Below are 23,359 nucleotides of genomic sequence, written 5' to 3'. Positions count from 1 at the left end.
TAGCAATCAATCTATTTACCATTGCTTTCCTTGGGACAGAGATTGCTCACCAGATATAAAATTTTTACTGACTATCCAAATGTATTCAAATCCATTTAGAGTTGATAATTGATATTAGGTGTTTTAATTCAGTATTTGATAGATATCAAAAACAGATAATTTTTCCATCTTAGCCTAATTACACAGACAGTAAGATTTATATTTTTGTATAACATTATTTCCTATAGATAATTCCACATTTTCAATTTTTTTCTCCATCAATATAATGTAATTACTATGCTGTTAATTAATCAACTATTTATTAGTGCAATAGAAACAATCAAAATCTGCTAAAATATTAGATGATTTATTAATAAAGTGAAGTTTTATTAAGCATAACAATACATATTTTGTATTGAAATTTAAAGAGATTAAATAAGTCCTTGGGCCATTGAATTGCATTTTCATCATTATGTTATAATGTGATGCATACCTTTTATTTTCTATTGACTATATTAATTTTAAGTAATATTTTGTCCCTATGTATGTTAATTTTTTTGAGACTTTGAATAGAGATTAGGTGACTGCGAGAGATTTACTGACTTCATCTTTTATGTTGCTCCCCTGTGTGATGTTGGGCCCTGCTCATTATACAATAATATAATAAAAGTTAAAAGATGAAATTGCAAGATGAATAAGCTCTATCCAATTGAGCATGGTTCGGGGGAAATACAACTGCTTCAAGAATCTTGGGAGCTAAGCTGACATCCCTGAGAACCCCAGAAACTCTGGGCACTTGTCTTCTGTAAAATGAAGATATGGATCCTTGCCACATCTAATTCATTCAGCTGTCATGGTGATGAAAAATGAGATGATGGTGAAAGAACACCATGAATAAATTGTTATGAAAATATACATAGATATCTATTTCATATAGATGAGGAAACTTAGATTCAGAAAGACTAAATGACTAATTAATTATAGACCTTCTTTAAAAAATCCATGTGATCTGTCTTTAAAATTCTGTAGAGAATGATACAAACTTGGAGACAATGGTTAGAGTAATAGCTCCTGCATTTTCTAATTTTTAGCCTAAATCATTCCTGTTGCAATTTAGTTTAATTATCTGGTCTTGCTGTGGTGCAAGGGGAGAAAAGGTGTTCATCTATCCCGAGAGCAGATCACTGACATTATTGCATACTATGCTATTATTAGATTCTTTCCTTAGCTGTGTTTTATCGAAGTCACACAAACATAAGTTTTTAGGTCTTACATGTTATCCTAATTTTCTTTTTAATCATCTCTCTCTTTTTTTCCCCCACTGTGCTGTCTCTGTTGTTTTTCTTTTCTTTTCCTTCTTTTTTTAATTTGAGGCATTGAATTTGGAAACACTAGTTAAATAACGACTAGACCAATGTCAATTGTGATTTTTCCATATTCTCTGGGTAATAGATTCATTTTGAATATTAGAGATTCATGCTTGATAGTAACTTTAATTGGTATTCATTTATTGTTTCAAATAAATTATGGTAATCTGCTACACTCCATTCCTCCAAAGTGGGATTGATCAATAGTATTTTAAAAGGTCTCACATTTATTTTTCACTTATGGTACATAAGAAATATACACAATATAAGCTGAAATAGAATCACATTTATTTTAATGGTAACAAAACTTTTGATGAATCAATATCACACTTATTGGTTTTAGCAAAATCCAAGCATCTTAGATCAGTTCAAGAAAGGTACGTGGAGTCAGTGGAGTCATTATGTTTTCCTTGCAAGGTTATCGTTATTATCTTTGAGTCCTTCTTGGACCTTTCTTTGGCTAAAAGGCCATTCGCACACTCCCGATTTGTAGATAATGAGTTAAGTATGCAAGTGGTGAATTCCCATAGATAACCTATTCTATAAAGAAGCCCAATATTACTTAGAAGTAATGAAAAACAATGGTAAGCACACCATATTTAATAAATTTGTAATATATTATGCAATGATAATCACATAAACAGCCTCCGCCAATTTACACAGTCCTGTCCTTCACTCCATAGCTTATCATTGCATTGTGTTTTAGACAACAAATTAAATACCAACCTTTTTTTGGGATGCCTGGGTGGCTCAGTCGTTAAGCATCTGCCTTTGGCTCAGGTCATGATCCCAGGGTCCTGGGATCGAGCCCCACATCGGGCTCCCTGCTCAGTGAGGAGCCTGCTTCTCCCTCTCCCTCTACTGCTCCCCCTGCTTGTGCTCTCTCTCTCTCTGACAAATAAATAAAAATCTTTTAAAAAAATAAAATAAAATATAAATAAATACCAACCTTTTTGATAATACTTTAAAGAACGTTCACTCCAATAATAAAATTTCCATATAATTATCTGGAAATGTTTTTATTAGTTTTGATTCTAAAGGTTTAGCAGAATACAAAGATGTCTGTATAAAGGAATTTTTATTTGAGCCTAAAATGAAATTGTTATAACTGATATGACTATAAAATTTCTACATGAATCATTGATAAGGACAAATTTCTAGGAAATAAAAAATAAAGTGCCAAAGGAAGAAACAATATATAAAAGAATAGAAATAAGTAACATATGTGCTATGGAAATGCTTTTGTTATTCTAAGTATCTCTTCTGTGGTTTTGGACCTACTATTTATTTTTAGACTTTCCAGTTTTAAGTAGCACAATTAAGAAAAAATGTCGCACCTTCTCTTCCCAGAAAGTTTTAAGATTATTAAGAGATATCTGCAGCCCTAAACCATAATACATATAAAAAAAAAAAAAAAGAACCAACTACCAAACGCAATGAAGGTTAGGTAGTAATGTGGACGGTCTCTAAGAAGTGACAATGTTGAACTTCATCTAAGCTCTGAAGGCAGCGATGGTAAATAAGTGCTCACACACACTTTTGTGCCCTAGAAAATAGCTTACCCAAAGAACCATCCTTCTCTGTATAGTTTCCTTAAACTTGGTGTCCACTCATTCATGACTCCCATAAGACTCACAGAAGACGTACTTGTTTGCCTATGACAAGGTAAACACGGATCTTTAACCTTTTGCTTTAACGTAACAAGGCCAGACACAGACTCTCCAACTTACCATTCTTTGTCTCATCTATGATTAATAGATGAGCTCTAAAATAGATAGACACAGAAATAAATAGTCCCTGTTTTGCTGATTTGACTGAGAAATGCCCTGATTGCAAACTCAATTCCAATGGTAAGTCATTCCAACTATGACTCATCTACTGCTCCTTGTAAGTATAAGAAGGTATCCTCCTGCCAAGACACTCTCATTTTCAGATCTGAGGTGCGCTTCCTATTGCAATAACTTGAATAAAATTACTTACCTTGTTTTATTTTGGTTGTTGAAAGAGGGAAAAATCAAAAGTGTGCACCCTATAAAAATAAGGCAGAGGATATTTCTCTGCATGGCATTCAAGAACATAAACTCTGCAACCATTACATCTGGATTACAAATCCCATCTCTAACATTTAAAAGTTTTTTCAACTTCAGAAAATTTACCTAAAATAGGCATCAGTGCATTACCTATTTCATAACGTCATTGAGAAAATTAGAGTTACTGTATATCTGCATATATACATATATCACTTAGAATTTTGCCGGTCACATGTAAAGATTATTGGAATGTTAGATGTTATTGTTGTTACTATTGCTGCTTTTGAATATTAGCTCTTCTTTTTATTATTATTGATTTTATTTTTTCTCTCAACTAAGTTGCACAATTTAAAGAAATAAAACAATACTCAGTTTGGAAAACTGGGATAAAATTGAGTGGGCTGGAAGAGGGAACATCCCCAGATGCTGTTTGAAATAAATGTGTGGGTCTAGATTAGGAACCATTCAGAAAATCATTTATGCAAGATGGTGTAAGTAATCAGGATAGAATAGAGAAAGAGTTCTCTAAATTATGAGTGTAGATTTCAGTTACAAGGACTAGGAATTAGCTTGCATACATACATAATATATACACATTATTATAAAAACAATTTATATTTCCTTCAAAGAAGTACTTGGCTCACCTCTATATGAACTTCATGGAAATAGCTGGTTCAAGAAGAATTAATCTCATAGAAATATGAGTAATAACCAGATAAAGACAAATTATACTACTCATTTATTTGTTTGTTTATTTATTCAATCAACATTTCGTGAGAACTCACTAGTGCCAGGAATTTTTTTGATACATAAGTAAACAATAACAATAATAAAATAATGGTGACTGTTCTCAAGGAATTTTCATTTTATTGGGAGAAATGAATAATAAAAGCTAAATTTTATCATTTTTTTAAAGATTTTATTTATTTGACAGAGAGAGACATAGTAAGAGAGGGAACACAAGCAGGGGGAGTGGGAGAGGGAGAAGCAGGCTTCCCACAGAGCAGGGAGCCCGATGTGGGGCTCGATCCCAGGACCCTGGGATCATGACCTGAGCCGAAGGCAGACGCTTAACAACTGAGCCACCCAGGTGCCCCAAAAACTAAATTTTAGAAAATAAACAATAAACTTTATAAGTGAGTGAAATTTATGTTGTGGTCTTAGATAGTGATTAAAATTGGAAAGGAAAAAGAAAACAAGATGAAGAGAATCAGGAATGCTGAGAAGTACAAATGGAAGATACTTACAGTATAAGATTAAATAAGATGGTCAGGATAGGGGATGCCTGGGTGGCTCCCTTGTTAGAGCATGCAACTCTTGATCTCAGGCTCATTAGTTTGAGTCCCTCATTGGGTACAGAGAGTGTTTTAAATAAATAAATAAATACATACATAAATACATAAATATTTCTTAAAAAAAAGAAGTGGTCAAGGTAATCTTTGAAAAGATGAGGTTTAGACAAACACTTGCAGAGTGTGAGACAATGGAAGTGGATATGTGAAAGAAGAACATACAAGGCAGAGGGAACATTTGGAGCAAAACAAAAATATGCCTAGTGTATTTGAGGAAGAATAAGGAGACTGAAGTGACTGGAGCAGAATGAAAAATAGAGTACTAGAAAAATCTGAGAAAGAATGGGGCCAGGTCATATAGGGACTGGTAGACTGGTGGTTTTCTTTGTTTTTGTTTGTTTGTTCTGAAAGAAATTAGAGAGCATTACAGGGTTTAGAGCAGAAGAGTGACATAATCTAACTTGGTTTTAATAGGATTAATATTTCTGCTCTTTTGAAAATAAATGAAATGGTTTTGTTGATTGTTTCCTTTGCCGTGTAGAAGCTTTTTATTTTGATGAAGTCCCAATAGTTTATTTTTCCTTTTGTTTCCCTTGCCTCAGGAGACACACCTAGAAATAAGTTGCTGTGGCTGATGTCAGAGATTACTGTTGGTGTTCTCCTCTAGGATTTTTATGGTTTCAGCTCTCACATTTAGATCTTTCATTCATTTTGAATTTCTTTTTATATATGGTATAAGAAAGTGGTCTAGTTTCATTCTTTAGGATGTGGCTGTCCAGTTTTCCCAACACTATTTGTTGAAGAGACAGTGTTTTTCCCACTGGATATTCTTTCTTGCTTTGTCAAAGATTAACTGACCATATAGTTGTGGGTTCATTTCTGGGTTTTCTATTCTGTTCTTTTGATCTATGTGTCTATTTTTGGGCTATATACCATACTGTTTTGATCACTACGTCTTCGTAAGCTTTGCTTTTCTTTTTCAAGGCTGCTTTGACTATTTGAATTCTTTTGCTGTTCTGTACAAATTTTAAGATTGTTTGGCCTATTTCTGTGAAAAGTGCTGTTGGGTTTTTTTGATAGGGATTGCATTAAATGTGTAGATTGTTTTGGAATGTGCCGGGAATAGCCAGCACTCACTCCCTGTACCGACGGCTGAAAGATGACTCCAAACTTTGCAGTGAAAGAGAGGAGAAGGCAAGGGAATCAACACTCAGAGACAAACACCCTTTGCTCTTCTTTGCTCCTGCATTAATTATCCTTCAGGATAATCATAAATCTTTATAACTGTTTCTCAAGCATGTGATGTGTGACAAGGGGTCTTACTAGAACTAGGAGGATCTGTTTCTGGGAAAGATAAGATATGCTAAAAGCGTATTTTATTAGTTCTGCTAAACATGTCCTAGGGGACAATGCATACAACTCTTAGATCACAGGGCACCTGTTTGGGCTAAGAAAGCTTCAGAGAAGACAACTCCCTGCGGCATTCCTATGGCAGAGTGGTTGCGCAGGCCTCAGCATTCCAAAGGCCAACACCTTTCTCTGAAATTTTCCCTGCCCCCAGCGGCCTCCGTGTTACATTTTAGCAAACCAGGTATTATGGATGATTTCATGCTCTACATTAATCCCAACAGGAATGGGTTAAATAGGTGATGGGTGTTAGGGAGTGCACTTGTTGTGATGAGCACCGGGTGTTGTATGGAAGTATTGAATCATAAATCGTACACTATTACACTGTATGTTAACTAACTGGAATTTAAGTAAAAACTTAAAAAAAAAGAAAACAAATTAAATAAACTACAGGAATGATAGAAAAAGGAAGATCTGTTAAGCTATTAAATTGTAGAATGATGGTGACTCAGTCTGGGGTAATGACAATGCATTGGTGAGATATGTTCAGATTAGATTTTGGAAGAATGAACAAGAGTTCAATTGTGACATGTTGAGATTTAGATGAGATCCAAGAGATGTTTGTGTAGGCATTTTTATAATTTAATCTAGACTTTGGGGAGAGGTCTTTATAAATTTATGTAGATAAAAACTTTAAAGTCTCATATAAATTGTTTAGGAAAAGGAATGAAATGCAATAACCAAGGGATATAGAAAGAACAGAAAGCAAAAATGTACCCAATGCGCATAGTGATAAGTAAAAACAACCAACAAACATAATATAAGAATAAAAATGTTTTAACTTAAATTGCTAACACTGCTATATAGGAAAGATGTTAAGAGAGCAAATCCCAGGAATACTCATCACAAGAAGAACATTTTTTTCTTTTTTTCTTTTTCTTTTTATTGTACCTATATGAGAAGATGCATGTTAATCTCTTGTGGTAATTGTTTCACAATATATGTAAATTAAACCATCATGTTGTATGCTTTAAACTAATATAGATATGTATGTCAATTATTTCTCAATAAAACTGAAAAAAAAATTAAAAAATAGATACATACCATGTTCATGGATTAGAAGACTAGTATTATTATGACATTACCTCTCCCCAAATTGATACATAAATTAAATGTAATACCAATTGAAAGTGAGGATGATGCAAGCGATGTTGTCCCGGTTCCAGATAGGGCCAAAGATCCTGTTGGCAAACCTCAGCACCATGAGGTTCTGGACCATCTCCTTGCCCAGGCAGTGGTCCATGCGGTAATCTGGTCCTCACGGAACAAGGAGGAGATATGGTTGGACAGCCTGTCAGAGCTCTGCAGGTCCCTCCTGAAGGGCTTCTCCACAATGACACGGTTCCAGCCTGTCTGGCTCATGCAGGTCTCGTGGATATTCTTGGTGACTGCCTCGTAGACTGTGGGGGGCAAGGCCAGGTAAAAGAGGCGGTTGGCCTGTGGCCCCAAGGGGAGGGCATTCATGTGGCTGTTGAGGCGCTCGTAGGAGGCCGTGTCGTCATACTGGCCAGCCACATAGGAGTTGCAGGCAAAGAACTCCTCCAGCTTGGGCTTCTCTGGTGTGGCTTTGAAGAAGGGCTCTCTCTGTTTCCGGATGTTGGCTACTGTGAGGCCGGAGCGGGTGTAGCCCACGATGAAGGTGTCTTCCGGCTGAAGGCCAATCCGGAACAGCCACCAGATGGTGGGGTAGATCTTCTTTTTGGCCAGGTCACCCGATGGACCCATGATGATGAAGATATGTGTATCAGATTGATGGAAGGCATTGTCCTGGTACAGCTCTTCCCACAGGATTCCGCACACCTGGGTCCAGCTCAGGGCTACCTGTTCTGCCATGATGCTCTCTGCGTGGGCAGCCAGGCTGCCGGGCGCCTTCTCTCCCCACCGCCACTGTGCTGCGTCCTCGGTGCCTTGTGAGTCCACGTACAGCTTTGCACCGTTCGCCCGCGTACCCATCGCTGGCTCGGCCCAACCCTACAGTCCAGTTTTCTCGCCCGTCCCGGGCGGCCGCGCACCCTCGCAGAGAGCTCCGCTTCCACCGGCAGACATTTTTAAAGAAATTGATAAGCTGATTCTAAAATAGATATATCAATATAAAGAACCTAGAACAGTCAAACACTTTTGGAAAAAGAGCAAATTTAAGATACTTTCACTACCGATATCACAGTTTATTCTAAAAGCAGAGTAATTGTGAATGACATATGATATTGACATAGACAAATCAATGTAGCAGAACAAGTTCAGACATCGTCCCAAATAGAAATCTTCTGAAGAAATATTGCAGAAACAAATGAAGAACTAGATGGTTGGTCACACTTTAAGAGAAAAAAAATATTGAATAATACATCATCAAAAATTAAAACATGTGCACATCACATATGGAAGCAAAAAAAGGAAGTGGATAGCCTAGCCACACAACTGGGAGAAAATCTTTCAATACATCTATCTGACTAAAGACTTTACCCAAATTACAAAGAGTTCCTACAACTCAAAATAAAAAAGAAAAATAAATAAAATGGATAAAGAACTTGAACAGATACTTCAGAAATGACCAACAATCACATGCAAAGGACTCAAAATCAACAGTAAGCAGAGAAATGTGAGTTAAAACTTCTGTCAGTTATTTTGTACAATTTCATACAATGACTAAAATTAAAAAGACTAATAACATCAACTGTTGGTGAGGATGTGGAAAAACTGATGCTTTTACATACTCTGTGCTAGTATAAAATGGTACAACCACATGGCAAACTGTATACAAGTTTCTGATAAAATGCTATCACTTAGCAATTCTATTCCTATGTATTAAATGTCCATAGAAAGACTTGCATAAAAATGTTTCAGAGCAGTTTTATTCATTGTAGCTACAAATTGGAAGCAACCCAACTGTCTAGCATGAGACAAATAGTTAAAAGAGAAAATTATTTGAAATTAAATATATATGATTTCTAAGAATTTAGTGAATTTAGATGAAATTACTGAAGAACTTAAAAGCAAAATTCAAATTAAAGGAATAATGAGAAAAAATATAAAAGATGAAGAGGATTGATCCAAAAGATCCAAGACCCAAGTAAAATGAATATAAAAAGTTGGAAAGAGGATATTATCAGTGGAAAAATATAAGAAATTTAGAACTGAACTGAGACAAGTGTCTTCTATGTAATAGCTCTACAGTGTATAAGCAGCATAAATAAAAAATCAAATAACTCAACATATGTTATATACTATAACTTTGGGAATTTGTATTTTTTCCTTAAAGAAAAAAATTAGCTGGAGGAATTATTGCTATTATTAAATTATTAAGTACTATGTAAAATATATTATTTTGGAATATTTTCTTTTAAATATAGGTGGCCACTAGGAAATGTTATTCCTGATCAACCAATAATTTTATAAGAAAATAAATAATTGTATACATATAATGATTTACCTTTCTTTCTGGCTAAAATAATACCCAGTAATAAAGAACAAAAAGGCTTTCAAAGGGAAGACCGATTCTTTTTCACAACACAAATAGCCAAGGTTTAAAAACTTGATCTATACTTTCTGATGGAAAACAAGCAGCAAGAAAAAAGTAGAAAGCCAGTTCAAACAGGCAATACATACATACACACACATTGATATTTGGTTCTTGGGTATAATTTTAATGTTGTGAAGAAATTTTTAATCATTTTATTCTAAATTAAAAGGGAATTGCTTATTACTAATGTTATACTATTAAATATCATTAAATACATAAAATGTGAATATGTAAATGAAATACTTCTCGAATCTTCAAAGCAGTAATGTGAGACCTTCTTTTGCATGCTCAAGACTAAATGTAGTAGTAAAAGCATGTGATTTGCAATTTCAGATTATAGCCAGATTGATATGATTTAGAACCCTAGGTTTACTACTTAAAAGCCATGCCCTTGGAATCCGAGGACTTCAATGTCATCCATCAAATAAGAATCAGAATATGTACCTTGTAAATTTAATGCAAATTTGAATACATGTAAAATATCTCATGTAAAGCCTTAAACATTATAGATGCTCAATTCAGAATCATTTTGTAAAATCCTTCCCTGCCTTCCCAGTTCCCCTACAGTAAAATACCTTGTCCTAAATATCTATCACGTCTCTTCATCATCAGAGACTTTTTTATCTCACCACCTAACATCATGCCTGTCCAGCAATATTCAAGCACTTATAGTTACTTTCCACTTCTACACTTTGCATATGCCTCTTTCTGCATCTGTCACTCTACTCTTCTATATCAATATGTTTCAGCTTTCACCTTCTCAGCTACATCTTACTCATTTTTATTTCTTCATTGACATATTCATCACACAGTGACTGTACCTGTCTGTGCGGCCCTGCATCTGACTTTCAGAATATGGTGATAAGCAGAATAAAGATTTGCCCTCACAGACCTTACAATGGAGGGGATGGAGACACATCTACATGGGCATGTATACATACACAAATCTATAACAAAGGCAGGCAAGGAACGTAAAATCTATTGGTGATGAGAGCTATGATCAAAACAGAGCCACAGGCTATAATGCAGTGTGGATTTAACAGTGTAAGTAAGATAAGGCCATGAATGGGAGGAAATGAATTCACTGTCAAGGAACATTTGATGTACCACCTGGTAGTACACATTGAAAAATTCAGATTTTATATTAAGAAGACTTTGGATGATTTGGAGCAGGAGAATAGTATAACCAAATTGGCATTTTAAAAATATCCTGATGTTTGCTGAACAGAGAAAATTTTGCGGGATAGCAAGAAAGGAAAAAAGAGACCACGTGGTCAAGGTGAGAGAAGATAATGACTTATTAATGTCATAGAGGTGGAACCTGGGTTAAGGGCTTGTTAATGAAATATGAAAAATTCACTTTGACTTCCTGATTAGATTTAGACATGAGAGATGGGGGTGCAAGGTTGACCTTTAAGCATGTTGGTGATGGCACTGCCAGATACTAAGATGAGATGTTAGTGAAGAAGACCTGGGAGAAAATCAAGATTCCTTTCTAACATATGTTTCATTTGAGATTCCTGGTAGGCAATTTTTCTTTTTTTTTTTACGTTTTTTTATTATTATGTTAATCATCATACATTACAGTAGTGTTCCATGATTCATTGTTTGCATATAACACCCACTGCTCCATGCTGTACGTGCCCTCTTTAATACCCATCACCAGGCTAACCCATCCCCCCACCCCCCTCCCCTCTAGAACCCGCAGTTTGTTTCTCAGAGTCCATAGTCTCTCATGGTTCGTCTCCCCCTCTGACTAACCCCCGCTTCATTTTCCCCTTCCTGCTATCTTCTTTTTTTTTTTTTTAACATATAATGTATTATTTGTTTCAGAGGTACAGGTCTGTGATTCAACAGTCTTACACAATTCACAGCGCTCACCATAGCACCTACCCTCCCCAATGTGTATCACCAGCCACCCCATCCCTCCCACCCCCACCACTCCAGCAACCCTCAGTTTATTTCCTGAGATTAAGAATTCCTCATATCAGTGAGGTCATATGATACATGTCTTTCTCTGATTGACTTATTTCGCTCAGTATAATACCCTCCAGTCCCATCCATGTTGTTGCAAATGGCAAGATTCCATTCCTTTTGATGACTGCATAATATTCTATTGTACATATTTATATATATATATATATATATATATATATATATATATATATATATATACATACCACCTCTTCTTTATCCATTCATCTGTCGATGGACATCTTGGCTCTTTCCATAGTTTGGCTATTGTGGACATTGCGGCTATAAACATTGGGGTGCATGTACCCCTTTGGATCCCTACATTTGTATCTTTGGGGTAAATACCCAGTAGTGCAATTGCTGGATCATATGGTAGCTCTATTTTCAACTTTTTGAGGAACCTCCATACTGTTCTCCAGAGTGGCTGCACCAGCTTGCATTCCCACCAACAGTGTAGGAGGGTTCCCCTTTCCTGCATCCCTGCCAGCATCTGTCATTCCCTGACTTGTTAATTTTAGCCATTCTGACTGGTGGGAGGTGGTTTGTCATTGAGGTTTTAATTTGGATTTCCCTGATGCCAAGTGATGCTGAGTACTTTTTCATGTGTCTGTTGGCCATTTGGATGTCTTCTTTGGAAAAATGTCTGTTCATGTCTTCAGCCCATTTCTTGATTGGATCATTTGTTCTTTGGGTGTTGAGTTTAATAAGTTCTTTATAAATTTTGGATTCTAGCCTTTTATCTGATATGTCATTTGCAAATATCTTCTCCCATTCTGTCGGTTGTCTTGTGGTTTTGCTGCCTTTTTCTTTCGCTGTACAAAAGCTTTTTATCTTGATGAAGTCTGAATAGTTCATTTTTGCCCTTGCTTCCCTTGCCTTTGGCAATGTTTCTAGGAAGAAGTTGCTGCGGTTGAGGTCGAAGAGGTTGCTGCCTGTGTTCTCCTTTAGGATTTTGATAGATTCCTGTCTCACATTGAGGTCCTTCAACCCTTTTGAGTCTATTTTTGTGTGTGGTGTAAGGAAATGGTCCAGTTTCATTCTTCTGCATGTGGCTGTCCAATTTTCCCAACACCATTTGTTGAAGAGACTATCTTTTTTCCATTGGACATTCTTTCCTGCTTTGTCGAAGATTAGTTGACCATAGAGTTGAGGGTCCATTTCTGGGCTCTCTATTCTGTTCCATTGATCTATGTGTCTGTTTTTGTGCCAGTACCATCCTGTCTTGAGGATTACAGCTTTGTAATAGAGCTTGAAGTCTGGAATTGTGATGCCACCAGCTTTGCTTTTCTTTTTCAACATTCCTCTGGCTATTCGGGGTTCTGGTTCCATACAAATTTTAGGATTATTTGTTCCATTTCTTTGAAAAAAGTGGATGGTATTTTGATAGGGATTGCGTTGAATGTGTAGATTGCTCTAGGTAGCATTGACATCTTCATAATATTTGTTCTTCCAATCCATGAGCATGGAATGTTTTTCCATTTCTTTGTGTCTTCCTCAATTTCTTTCCTGAGTATTTTATATAAAAGTTTTCTGAGTAAAGATTCTTTGCCTCTTTGGTTAGATTTATTCCTAGGTATCTTATGGTTTTGGGTGCAATTGTAAATGGGATCGACTCCTTAATTTCTCTTTCTTCTGTCTTGTTGTTGGTGTATAGGAATGCTGGTAGGCAAATTTTCAAGTGAACATAACAGTGGCATTTTGAAGGAAATATTCTGCAGAAGATAGAAACATATAAGTGGCATTTAAAGCTTGAAGCCAAGGATTATACAGAGAAAGGGGTGGGAGACTGAACTTTGAGTAGCTAAATTTTTTAGCAAATATAAAGGGGAAGATCAAATGAAGGAAACATGGATAGAGTGACCAATAAGTAATGGTAAATCTAAGATAATAAGTTGTCCTGTACATGTAGTAAAGAATTTTGTATTATTAGGTTAGAAGAAGCTAAACATACACTGGGTTAAATAGAGAAATAATTTTAATGTATGACCAACGTTTCATAATTCAGGCTGTTAAGGCATTTGGTTTTGTCATTCTCAGTGTGGCTCCCATTGCTGGGCCCATGTGTCTACTCTTGTTCCAATCAGTCATTTCCCAGCTGGAGGAAAAGAGAAAAGAGACAAAGGAAGTTTACTCTTATTTCTCTTAAGGCCATGACATGGAACAGTCACACATCACTTTTGCATACATCCTAATTGCAAGTCCCTCATTTCACATCCCTACCTAGCTGCTGCAGAAGTTGGAAGTGTAGTTTTGAAGGTGACGGTGATGTGACTAGTTACAATTTTATTACTACAGAAAAGGGAAAGTACAGATAATGTAATGATTAGGTGTTTCTTCTACATAGCTATATTGAAAAGGGCAGTGATTGTCTATGTAGAATGTTGCTATGAGGCCAAGTAATTTTAGACAAAGTGATTAATTGTTGAATTTGTCAAAATAGAGCTCACTAGTGATATTGATTTAGTTGGTTTCAGTGGAGTAGTGGGATTATGGACAGAAAAAAAAACTTAAAAGAATCAGCATGGCTAATGCAAAGATGCAGAAAAACCAGCAAAACTAAAAAACAAAACAAAAAACAAAGGAGAGGCAAATCTCAAAATTTTACAGACTCTGTATCCTATACTCTAAACTTTACAGAATCAGAATTAATTAGAGGAATGCCTCATGAGTTCGTTCCCTCAATTGCAAATTTTAACAGAAGGCTGCATAAACATAGAAAAAATAGCATCCATTTATTTATAAAACTGTATCATGGGTGATCAAATAGCTTGAACATATACCAGCAAAGTTGAAAAGATTGTAAGCCAAACTGAAACAAGAGAAAAGACACTCAGAGAATCCTTAAATAACCTTGATGTATTCATATCTCCAGTATTCAGTTATACACAAAGACTCTCAAAGAATTGTCTGCTTTTATTATATCACTTTAGCTAATATTTTAATGGAAATTCAATGAACAGGAGAATCCTGCAAGGTAAAATGACAGAAAGAACTTTCCTAAATAATTAATGGCTCTGATCATTACAGAACACCTAGCTAACCTTGCTTCCTTACATATATAGTCAGATGAGAAATCAGACATCAAATAGAGCATGGAGGAATTCAGGAATTATTTGTTTTCAAATTTTTTAAAAAAAATGTTTTCTTTAAAGATTGTATTTATTTATTTGCAAGAGAGAGAGAGAATTTCAAGCAGACTCCTTGCCCAGCAGAGAGCCCCATGCAGGGCTTGATCCCATGACCCTGAGATCATGATCTGAGCTGAAATCAAGAGTTGGACTCTTAACTGATTGAGCCCCCCAGGCACCCTCAGGAATTATTTAAAGACCAATATTAAGGATGTATTTTATTTTGCACCTCTGAGTGTTTTTTCTATAATTTGGAAAGGCATTGTTTTAAAACATACTACTAGATACCTTTTATAGTATTATTTTTTAATGTAAGAAAATCCTGTTTATTTTTTTCCAGTTTTATTGAGAAATAATTGACATACATCACTGTATAAGTTTAAGGCATATAGCATGATGATTTGATTTACATATAATGTGAAATGATTACCACAATAGGGTCAGCTAACAGCCACCTTCTCGTATAGACACAATAAAAAGAAAGAAAAAAGAGAAAGAAAATTTCTCCTTGTGATGACAACTCTTGGGATTTATTCTCTTAACAACTTTCCTACATATCATGTGGCAGTGTTAACTATAGTCATCATGTGGTACTTAATCTTCACTAGTACTTATAATTGGAAGTGTATATCCTTTTTATCTTAAATTTTCATACATTAGGACCATTTCATAGATTAAGTCACCAGGTACTGAAAGTTTGAGAACTGATATTTTCATAAAATAAAAATTAAAAAAAAGGGATATGTTTTACTTCAAAATCACTTCTTGTTTCATTACATCCTACTGCCTTCAAAAGACACGTATGAGTCCCATTCTGTTAAAATATAATTAGCAGTTATTGTAAAGCATGATGTAGAACATCAACATAATTGTTCACTGGTAACAGACCAATCAAGTTGAAATTAAAAAGAACAATTTCCTTTGTAATATGTCTTTCAGTAATGAATGTTTTTCAATGAACATACTGAAATGAGTCAATCTGAACTTCTTAAAAACTACTGCTTTTGAGAATACACTAATTGGTGTCAAAATAGAAAATATCCATCCGGCTATTTGACATTTTTGACCAAAAATAAATGATTTCATTGAAAGCTTTTGGCTAATAAATTCTTATTGTAGAATAAAGTAAATGATGTCAAATTAAGAATGAGATGCTTATAAATACCAAAATAGAAACTAAACATGTAGGAAACATTTCATTTGCTCTAAAAACACTCTGTGTCCTCATTTTTGCAATATATCTATATTCCCAAAATTTATCTTCTTCCTAATGGCAACAGTTAATTCCTTCTAATAACAGTAATAGCCCGCTCAATTCTGCCTTCATCCAAAAAGAGTATTTTTATGTATATATGATGGAAAATATTAAGTAAGCTAACCTCTGCTCTCACCTGACCACTTGAAGTTACTTGTGAAAACTATGCATAAATATAGGTGTTCCTGACAACTCTCAGCTTTCATGTGTCTGGATGAAAAGTCACAGGGCATTTGGAGTTTTAAGGTTGAGGCAAGTTCAGTCAAAACATACTGGAGCAATCCTGAGTGTAAATGTAAAAAACATCAGAGCATACACATTATAGCATAGGCAATTTTAACAAAGGGATTCCTTTCTCCCTCCCATTTTGAATGCACACCTATAAGCTATAAGTACTAATTTAGACTATAAGAAATAACTAATTGATACACACACACACACACACACACACACACACACACACACACTTCTGGAAGAGAAATAGCAACGATAAGACCTTTATTTTCAAGCCTGTCAGGAAATCCCCCTAACTAACCATACCTCCTTACAATGTGTATTTTCTAAATGCATTCTTTTTAACTCTATTGCATTATTCTCCAAAGTTATTTTTTAAGTTCCAAAACTGTTCAACTAACACTTGTGAATCATTAATAGTTTACAAAATCATCTTTTCACATGATTTCTCAATCAATGCTCAACTAATAGGCAAATACTATTACTATATCCTTTTTATGGTTAAGAGAAAATGTTCAAGTGGATTAAGGTGACCAATTGTTAAGGGGCTGTTACCAAAATCTGGAATTAACAACATAAATTTTTTTTCTAATTGCATAGTAATGTTGAAAAATAAGTCTTCCTGGAGATTTTTAATTTTAAAAATCATAGTTTATCATCTGTATTATAATGCCATAATTTTCTGTAAATAGGGACTAGTTCTTTGAAAGGAAGACCATGATAAACCACGTATTTTCTAAATATCAACATTATTGTGAAAATTGATTTTGAAAATTAGTGATGAAGGGAAAAAAATAAAAACAGCTAAGGTATATTGTGGCGATGATTGGTAGAGGTCAGTGTGCCTCAAAATATTGGCTTATTGCATGGAGGCAAATATTGTGTTTTTCTTGAAGCAGAATTTCCCAAATTTCTCAAATTAAAATAATTATCTCTGAGACTTATAAAAATGATGTATTACAATTCAGATCTAGTGAATGAGGATATTCTAAAAAAAAAAGGCTAGGAATCCATATTTTTAATACATAAGCTAAATGATTCCTACAATTAGAGAAGTTTGGGAGAAACCAGCCTTAATATATTTCACAAACATCTAAAGCTAAAAAGGAATAAAATTAATCATATGAACTCTTTGTTCTAAATAAAGATGCAATATTCAGTGCGGTTTGCTAAGTTCTGAGAAATACATATACCTGTCTAACCCATAATGTTACCACGATTTAGAATATTACCATCATATGTTACCAGAAGTTTTCCCCGGAGTTTTCCTAATACCCTTTACAATCAACTCCTACCCCACCTGTGTGGAAGCAATGGCTTTTCTGAATTTTTTCCACCACAGATAAGGTTTGCTTGTTCTATGATGTCATAAAAATGGAATCACACAATATTGCTCTTTAAGGTTTCTTTCACTCATAAGATTTTGGAATTTAACTCATGTGTTGCATGTACTAGTAGTTTGTCATTTCTATGTAGTGTTCCATTTTATTATTTACCCATCTTCCAACTGATACACATATAGAATGTTTTCCAGCTAGGAGCCATTATGAATAAAGCTACTATGAACATGTTTTCCTTTTTCTTGGGTATAAACTTAGGGTTAGAATGGCTGGGTCATAGCTTTAATTTTATAAGAAGCCTCCAGACATTTTCCCAAATGGTTATACCATTTTTACACTGCCGCCAATAATGTGACTTTCAGTTACTCTGCCAATCTTCCATCATTAAGTGTTTTCAGACTTTTTATTATGGTATTGATTTGTATTTCCTTGAAGAATAATGATGGTGAAAACATTTTCATGTGCTCAGTGATCATTCAGAACTCTTTTCTAGTGAACTGAGAGTGTGCCTACTTCTTTTTGGTTGTTTCCTTTTTGATAAACTCTGGCCTACTGCATGTTGAAGCACACATACTGATGAAAAAATGTAAATTATGAATAATAGGTATTTATAGAGGAAAAATACAGATATCTGTATTGTTTACTTCTTCAAGCATTCAATAAGATTCCAAACACAGAGAGATAGTCAGCATAATGGCAACTTCTAATTCTCTAAAAGAATGGCAAATTCTAATCTCTAAAAGAAGAAAGGTACGGTCATAACTTGGCTAAACAAGGCTTTCTGCCTGTGGCCTGGGATCCAAGTTGACTAAGGATAACATTCCCTCATCCACCTTGGAAAGCTGAAGACTCAAAGTTAGGAGGAAAGAAAGAAAGGAAAGCAAGTCATTGCTAGGCACATATAGATCCTGCAGCGACAAAGAACAATAGTTAAAGGGGATCCCTCCAGCAATTAGTTTTTCAAATATTTTTCTGTAACCCTACTTCTGGGTCTCCAAATACATTTCTGAGAGTGTTTGACATAGTTCCACAGGTCAACAAATTTCAAATATTACTTTTTCCGTGTTTTATTTCTCTGGGCGTCAGTTTTGATCATTTATATTGCTGTATCTTAAGGGTCACGACAACCTTTCCTTATGTCATTTCTAAATTATATTAATTTTATCCTAAGTTATAGACTGTATTTTCTATGTTCTTCATCTTTAGTAAAATTTTTGTTTATGTTAGCCTGTGATTTTTCTACGACTGATACATAAGTTAGTTGTGAGTCAGCTTGATTTTATTGAGGCTTGTGTCTATTGGAGCCAGTTTATCCCTTCTATAAAGGCCTGACATTTGGGGGTATTTATTGAATTACAGGTGGTCAACGAGATTTCTCCACAGGGGATGGTTGCACTTGGTATTTTAAAATAAATTTTGACATTTTATATTTTTCTATGACTTATTATAATTTAAATAATAAATTTTACTGAATGTTAATTAAAAAAAATATGAATGGGTTCCATAGTTTGGGAGAAGACCCTCCTCAACTCAGTGCTTACACTGAAGTATGTCTTCCTTTGTTCAATTTCTTCCAAATAATCTACTCACAGCTCTGCTCTGAGCTTTCTAACCAAAACCAAAATCCAGTGCATTGTAGCCTGTGATGGCCATCTCAACCTACTCACCTTCTACTTTCCACTTATCTCTACTCCTTTCCTCAGTTCCTCTGCAAAATCTTTTTCCCTCTTTCAGTGCCTCTCTTTCTTTCTTTCTTCCTCTCTTTTTAGTTATATAATTGGTGCTTATTTGTGCATTTTAGGGGAGAATTATTTAGGGAATGAGAGAAGTAATGTGTTAGTGTAAATTTTCTTGTTACACATTCCTAATTTGGTGGATTTTTTATTGATCAGTTGTAGAAGCTGAGATTGGAAGTTAATAGGCTCTGAAACTGAGGTTTTACCTCAGATATTTTCCAACTAGAAAAGAAAAGTTGATTTACCATACCATACTATGAAATTGATCATTGTTTCTGGTATATACTAGGCTTTGGAGTTTCTAATTATAATTTAATAAACATTATTTAATTTAAAATTAACAAGTGTTTTTCAATCAAATGTCATTAACATCCTTTTCTTTATCAATTTTTTTCAGTTTGTTATTTATTTTAATGAAGTATAATTAATAGAGTGTTCTATTAGTTTCAGGTGCACAACATAATGATTCACCCTACTCTGTACATTTTTCAGTGCTCATCATGATAAGTGTACTCTTACTCCCCTTCATCTATTTCAGGCTCCCCATCTATCTCTCCTTTGGCAACCACCAGTTTGTTCTCTGTTTTTATGTCTATTTTCTGTTTGTCTCTTTTTGTTTGTTCATTTGCTTTGTTTCTTAAATTCCACATATGAGTGAAATCATATGGTATTTGTCTTTCTCTGTCTGACATATTTTGCTTAACAATATACCTTCTAAGTCCATCCATGTTTTTGCAAATGACAAGATCTCATTCTTTTTATGGCTGAGTAATATTCCATTGTATATACCACATCTTCTTTATCCATTCATCTATTGATGGACACTTGGATTTATTCAGGGCCTCCTAAAATGAAAGAAATATGGGCAACACCCCTGGATTTTTGTTAAAATTATTATAAAATTAAATCTAAGCTTAGTTTGGGGCGCCTGGGTGGCTCAGATGGTTAAGCGTCTGCCTTCGGCTCAGGTCATGGTCCCAGGGTCCTGGGATCGAGCCCCATGTCTGTGCTCCTGGCTCAGCCGGGGAGCCTGCTTCTCCCTCTGCCCCTCCCCCTGCTCTCGCGCGCTCTCTCTCTCTCTCTGTCTCTCTGTCTCGAATAATAAAAATCTTTAAAAAAAATCTAAGTTTAGTTTAGCAGTAATTTATAATTGTCACTCCACTTCAGAGGGAAATCTTTTATAGTACCCTGAGTTCCTAAATACATTTTTGCTGTGCAGAAACTCTGCCAACTGTTACTGTCACAATGTTCATAAAAACATAATTATAAACAACTGTGAGCAAGAGTACATTTTCAATGTACCAAACACTTGTGTTTTTAATTCAAATCAACATCTGGTTTTATTCTTGTTTTACCACTGAAGAAGCAAAGATTGACTGAGTAAAGATCAATTACTATATATAATATTTAATAATCTATCCTCCTCATTCAAAGTGCCCAATTATAGTACTACTTTCAATTTATATCTATTAATGTCACTACTCTTAAATTTATGGTTGTGATTTTATTTAAAATGTTCACTCTTTCAAAAACTTTATTAATATTGTTTCTCTACTTTCTATTGTGCTAAATGTTTAGTAAATTAAACAGTAAATAGTGGGTGGTGAGATATTTTCTTATAATGTTTGTTTGCTATTTTAACTATCATTTGCATTAAAACTAGCTGTTAAATCTCCTGAAGAGGTTTGCTTTACCAAACCATTTAAAAATGGTTTCATCTGACATCAATATAAAATCATTTTTAGCTAAATATAGACATGGATGGATGCAGAAATCATTGTAGATATGTGGTTTTACATGGGTTAGTACATATACATATATTGCTATTTCTGAGAGGACTTAGAAGGGCCACAGTAGCAACAAGCATGTCAAGTACTAAGGCTTTAGTTTCTAAATATCATTAGCCAATAAAGGGAACCAAAATTTCTTGGAGAAATAGTTGATTCTAGGACTGGGGTAAGAAAAATACAAAACAATTCCGGGTATTTTTTATTCTCAAAGAGTAAGAAAAGCTGAAAAAGGAACAGAAGGATGAGAGCATGTCAGAGGGTCACCGGAGCAAGCTGAAGAGCTCCCAAAGATCAAAGCTGGAAAAAATTTGAGCAAAACAATAAATAATTATAATATCGGGTTATAAATCAAAGAATAAAATAAGTAAGTTCATATTGATATAAGTAAATGAATAAATAAATCAGAGGAGAAAAGACATATTTTCTGTACAGAACAATTCCAAATAATAAAAACAGAAGAAATAAAAATACAAATAGAAGATCATCATTAGACAACCACAGTTAAAATTGTCATATGCAAAAAGTCTATTGGTGAATGCTAAAATTAGTGGATGAAACTTAAAGAAGAATCAATATTTTATAGCCTCAATGTGTCATTGTTTAAAGATTTATTTATTTATTTGAGAGAGAGAGTGCACATGCACATATGCAAGCAGGGCAGGAAGGGAGGGCAGAGGGAGAGAGAGAATCCTCAAGCAGATTCCCTGCTGAGCGTGCACCCCACTCAGGGCTCATTCCAGGACCCGGAGATCATGACCTAAGCTGAAATCAAGAGTCAGACATTTAACAGATTTGGCCACTCAGGCGCCCCCAATGTGTCATTGTTAATCATTGTGATGGTTTTAACCATTGTGGTGGAGTTTAATTCCTTTCCCTTCAAGTGTGGACTACACTTAGTGATTTTTTAAAAGAACAGAGTATGGAAAATGAAAGATAAGAATTTGCAATAGAAAAACCTGGCAAACAACAAATTAATGGAATGATTTAGGCTAATGTTACCAGATGCAATCATTGTTGATATTATGTATCCTCTAAAAAGATTTAATTAAAAGGACATTTCACCTCTATTCTATTCTTCCCCCAAATCCAAAAATTAATCACAAGAAAATATTAGACAAACCTTAATTGAAGAATTCCATAAAATATCTTATCAGAATTCTTCATAAGTGAAAAAGTCATAAAAAAAAAAAAAAGGAAAGACAGAAACTGTCACGGATTGAGTAAACTTGATGACTGAATGCAATGCAGTATCCTGGATTTTGACCCTGGGGTGGAAAAATGACAGAGTAAAAATATTGTTAAAATTCATATAAAGTCTAGAATTTTTTAGTATTGTTATACCAATATGAATTTCTTATTTTCTATTTTTTATATAGCTATTTAAAATACTAACATTAGGGGAAAACAGGTAAAGATTATATGAGAATATTGTACTCTATAATTCTAAAATTATTTCAAAATAAAAAAGTGAAGTCTAAATGATCAATTAACAGGAAATGACAATCAGATTCATTAGTAATCAGGAAAATTTAATGAAATTCTCCAGAACACACACCACAGATTGAGATGAAACTGAAGGGGCTAGAAGTAATAAATATTGGCTAAAGTATAGAATGAGAAGTTTTGTGGAACACTTCTGGTAGAAGTATAAATAAGTATGACTTCTTTGGAAAACCACTTGGCTTTATGTAGTAAATCTCAGGATATACATATCCATGACCTAACAATTCCATTCTGAGGTGGATGAATACTCTAGGGAAACTTATACACATGTACACCAAAATAAATGTCAAGAATATATATAGCATTGTTTTAGTATTAACCCAAATCCCAAAACAATTAAAATGCTCACTGGTAGTAGAATGGATAAATTGTTATAAAATCATATGCCAAATTAACATACATACAATTAAATTTACTGAATTCCAAGCACATGTAAATATATATGTATATCATAAAAACAATATTGAGTGTAAGATGCAAACACAAGTTAAAATATACAATCTAATTGCACTCATAAAAAGGTCAAAAATACAATATTATATTAAATCTTTTAAGGTCATATGCATAAGTAGTGTCCTATGTAGTGTCCATTGGGCTGTTATAACAAAAATACTTTAGACTGGGTGACTTAAACAACAAACATTTGTTTCTTATGGTCCCAGAGGCTGGGAAGTCCACAATTAAGGTGCTGATCAGACTGTAGTCTGGTGAGTACCTGCTTTCTGCTTCATAGCCTGTCTTCTCACTGTGTCCTTCTCCCTGAGGAAGAGCAAGGGAGCCCTTTGGGGTCTTTTAGGAAAGGGCACT

At 34.5% G+C, this 23,359-nt stretch overlaps 1 protein-coding gene across 1 annotated transcript; it reads right to left on the bottom strand.

Annotated features, from left to right (window-relative positions):
- Positions 1-7,262: 7,262 nt before the first annotated feature.
- On the bottom strand, positions 7,263-7,908 carry LOC113922222 (glucose-6-phosphate 1-dehydrogenase-like). The gene has a single exon (XM_035729296.1). It carries the CDS (start codon positions 7,906-7,908, stop codon positions 7,270-7,272), a length of 639 nt encoding a protein of 212 aa, XP_035585189.1. The 3' UTR covers positions 7,263-7,269.
- Between the last annotated feature and the right edge of the window lie 15,451 nt (positions 7,909-23,359).

Source organism: Zalophus californianus, chromosome 9 (assembly GCF_009762305.2).
Source record: "Zalophus californianus isolate mZalCal1 chromosome 9, mZalCal1.pri.v2, whole genome shotgun sequence".
Taxonomy (NCBI): domain Eukaryota; kingdom Metazoa; phylum Chordata; class Mammalia; order Carnivora; family Otariidae; genus Zalophus; species Zalophus californianus.
Note: the sequence above shows the minus strand (reverse complement) of the source record. Positions and strands in the feature narration are given on the sequence as shown.

Excerpts from the sequence above, each read along its gene's own strand:
- LOC113922222 (XM_035729296.1), bottom strand. The coding sequence starts at position 7,908 with ATGGCAGAACAGGTAGCCCTGAGCTGGACCCAGGTGTGCGGAATCCTG.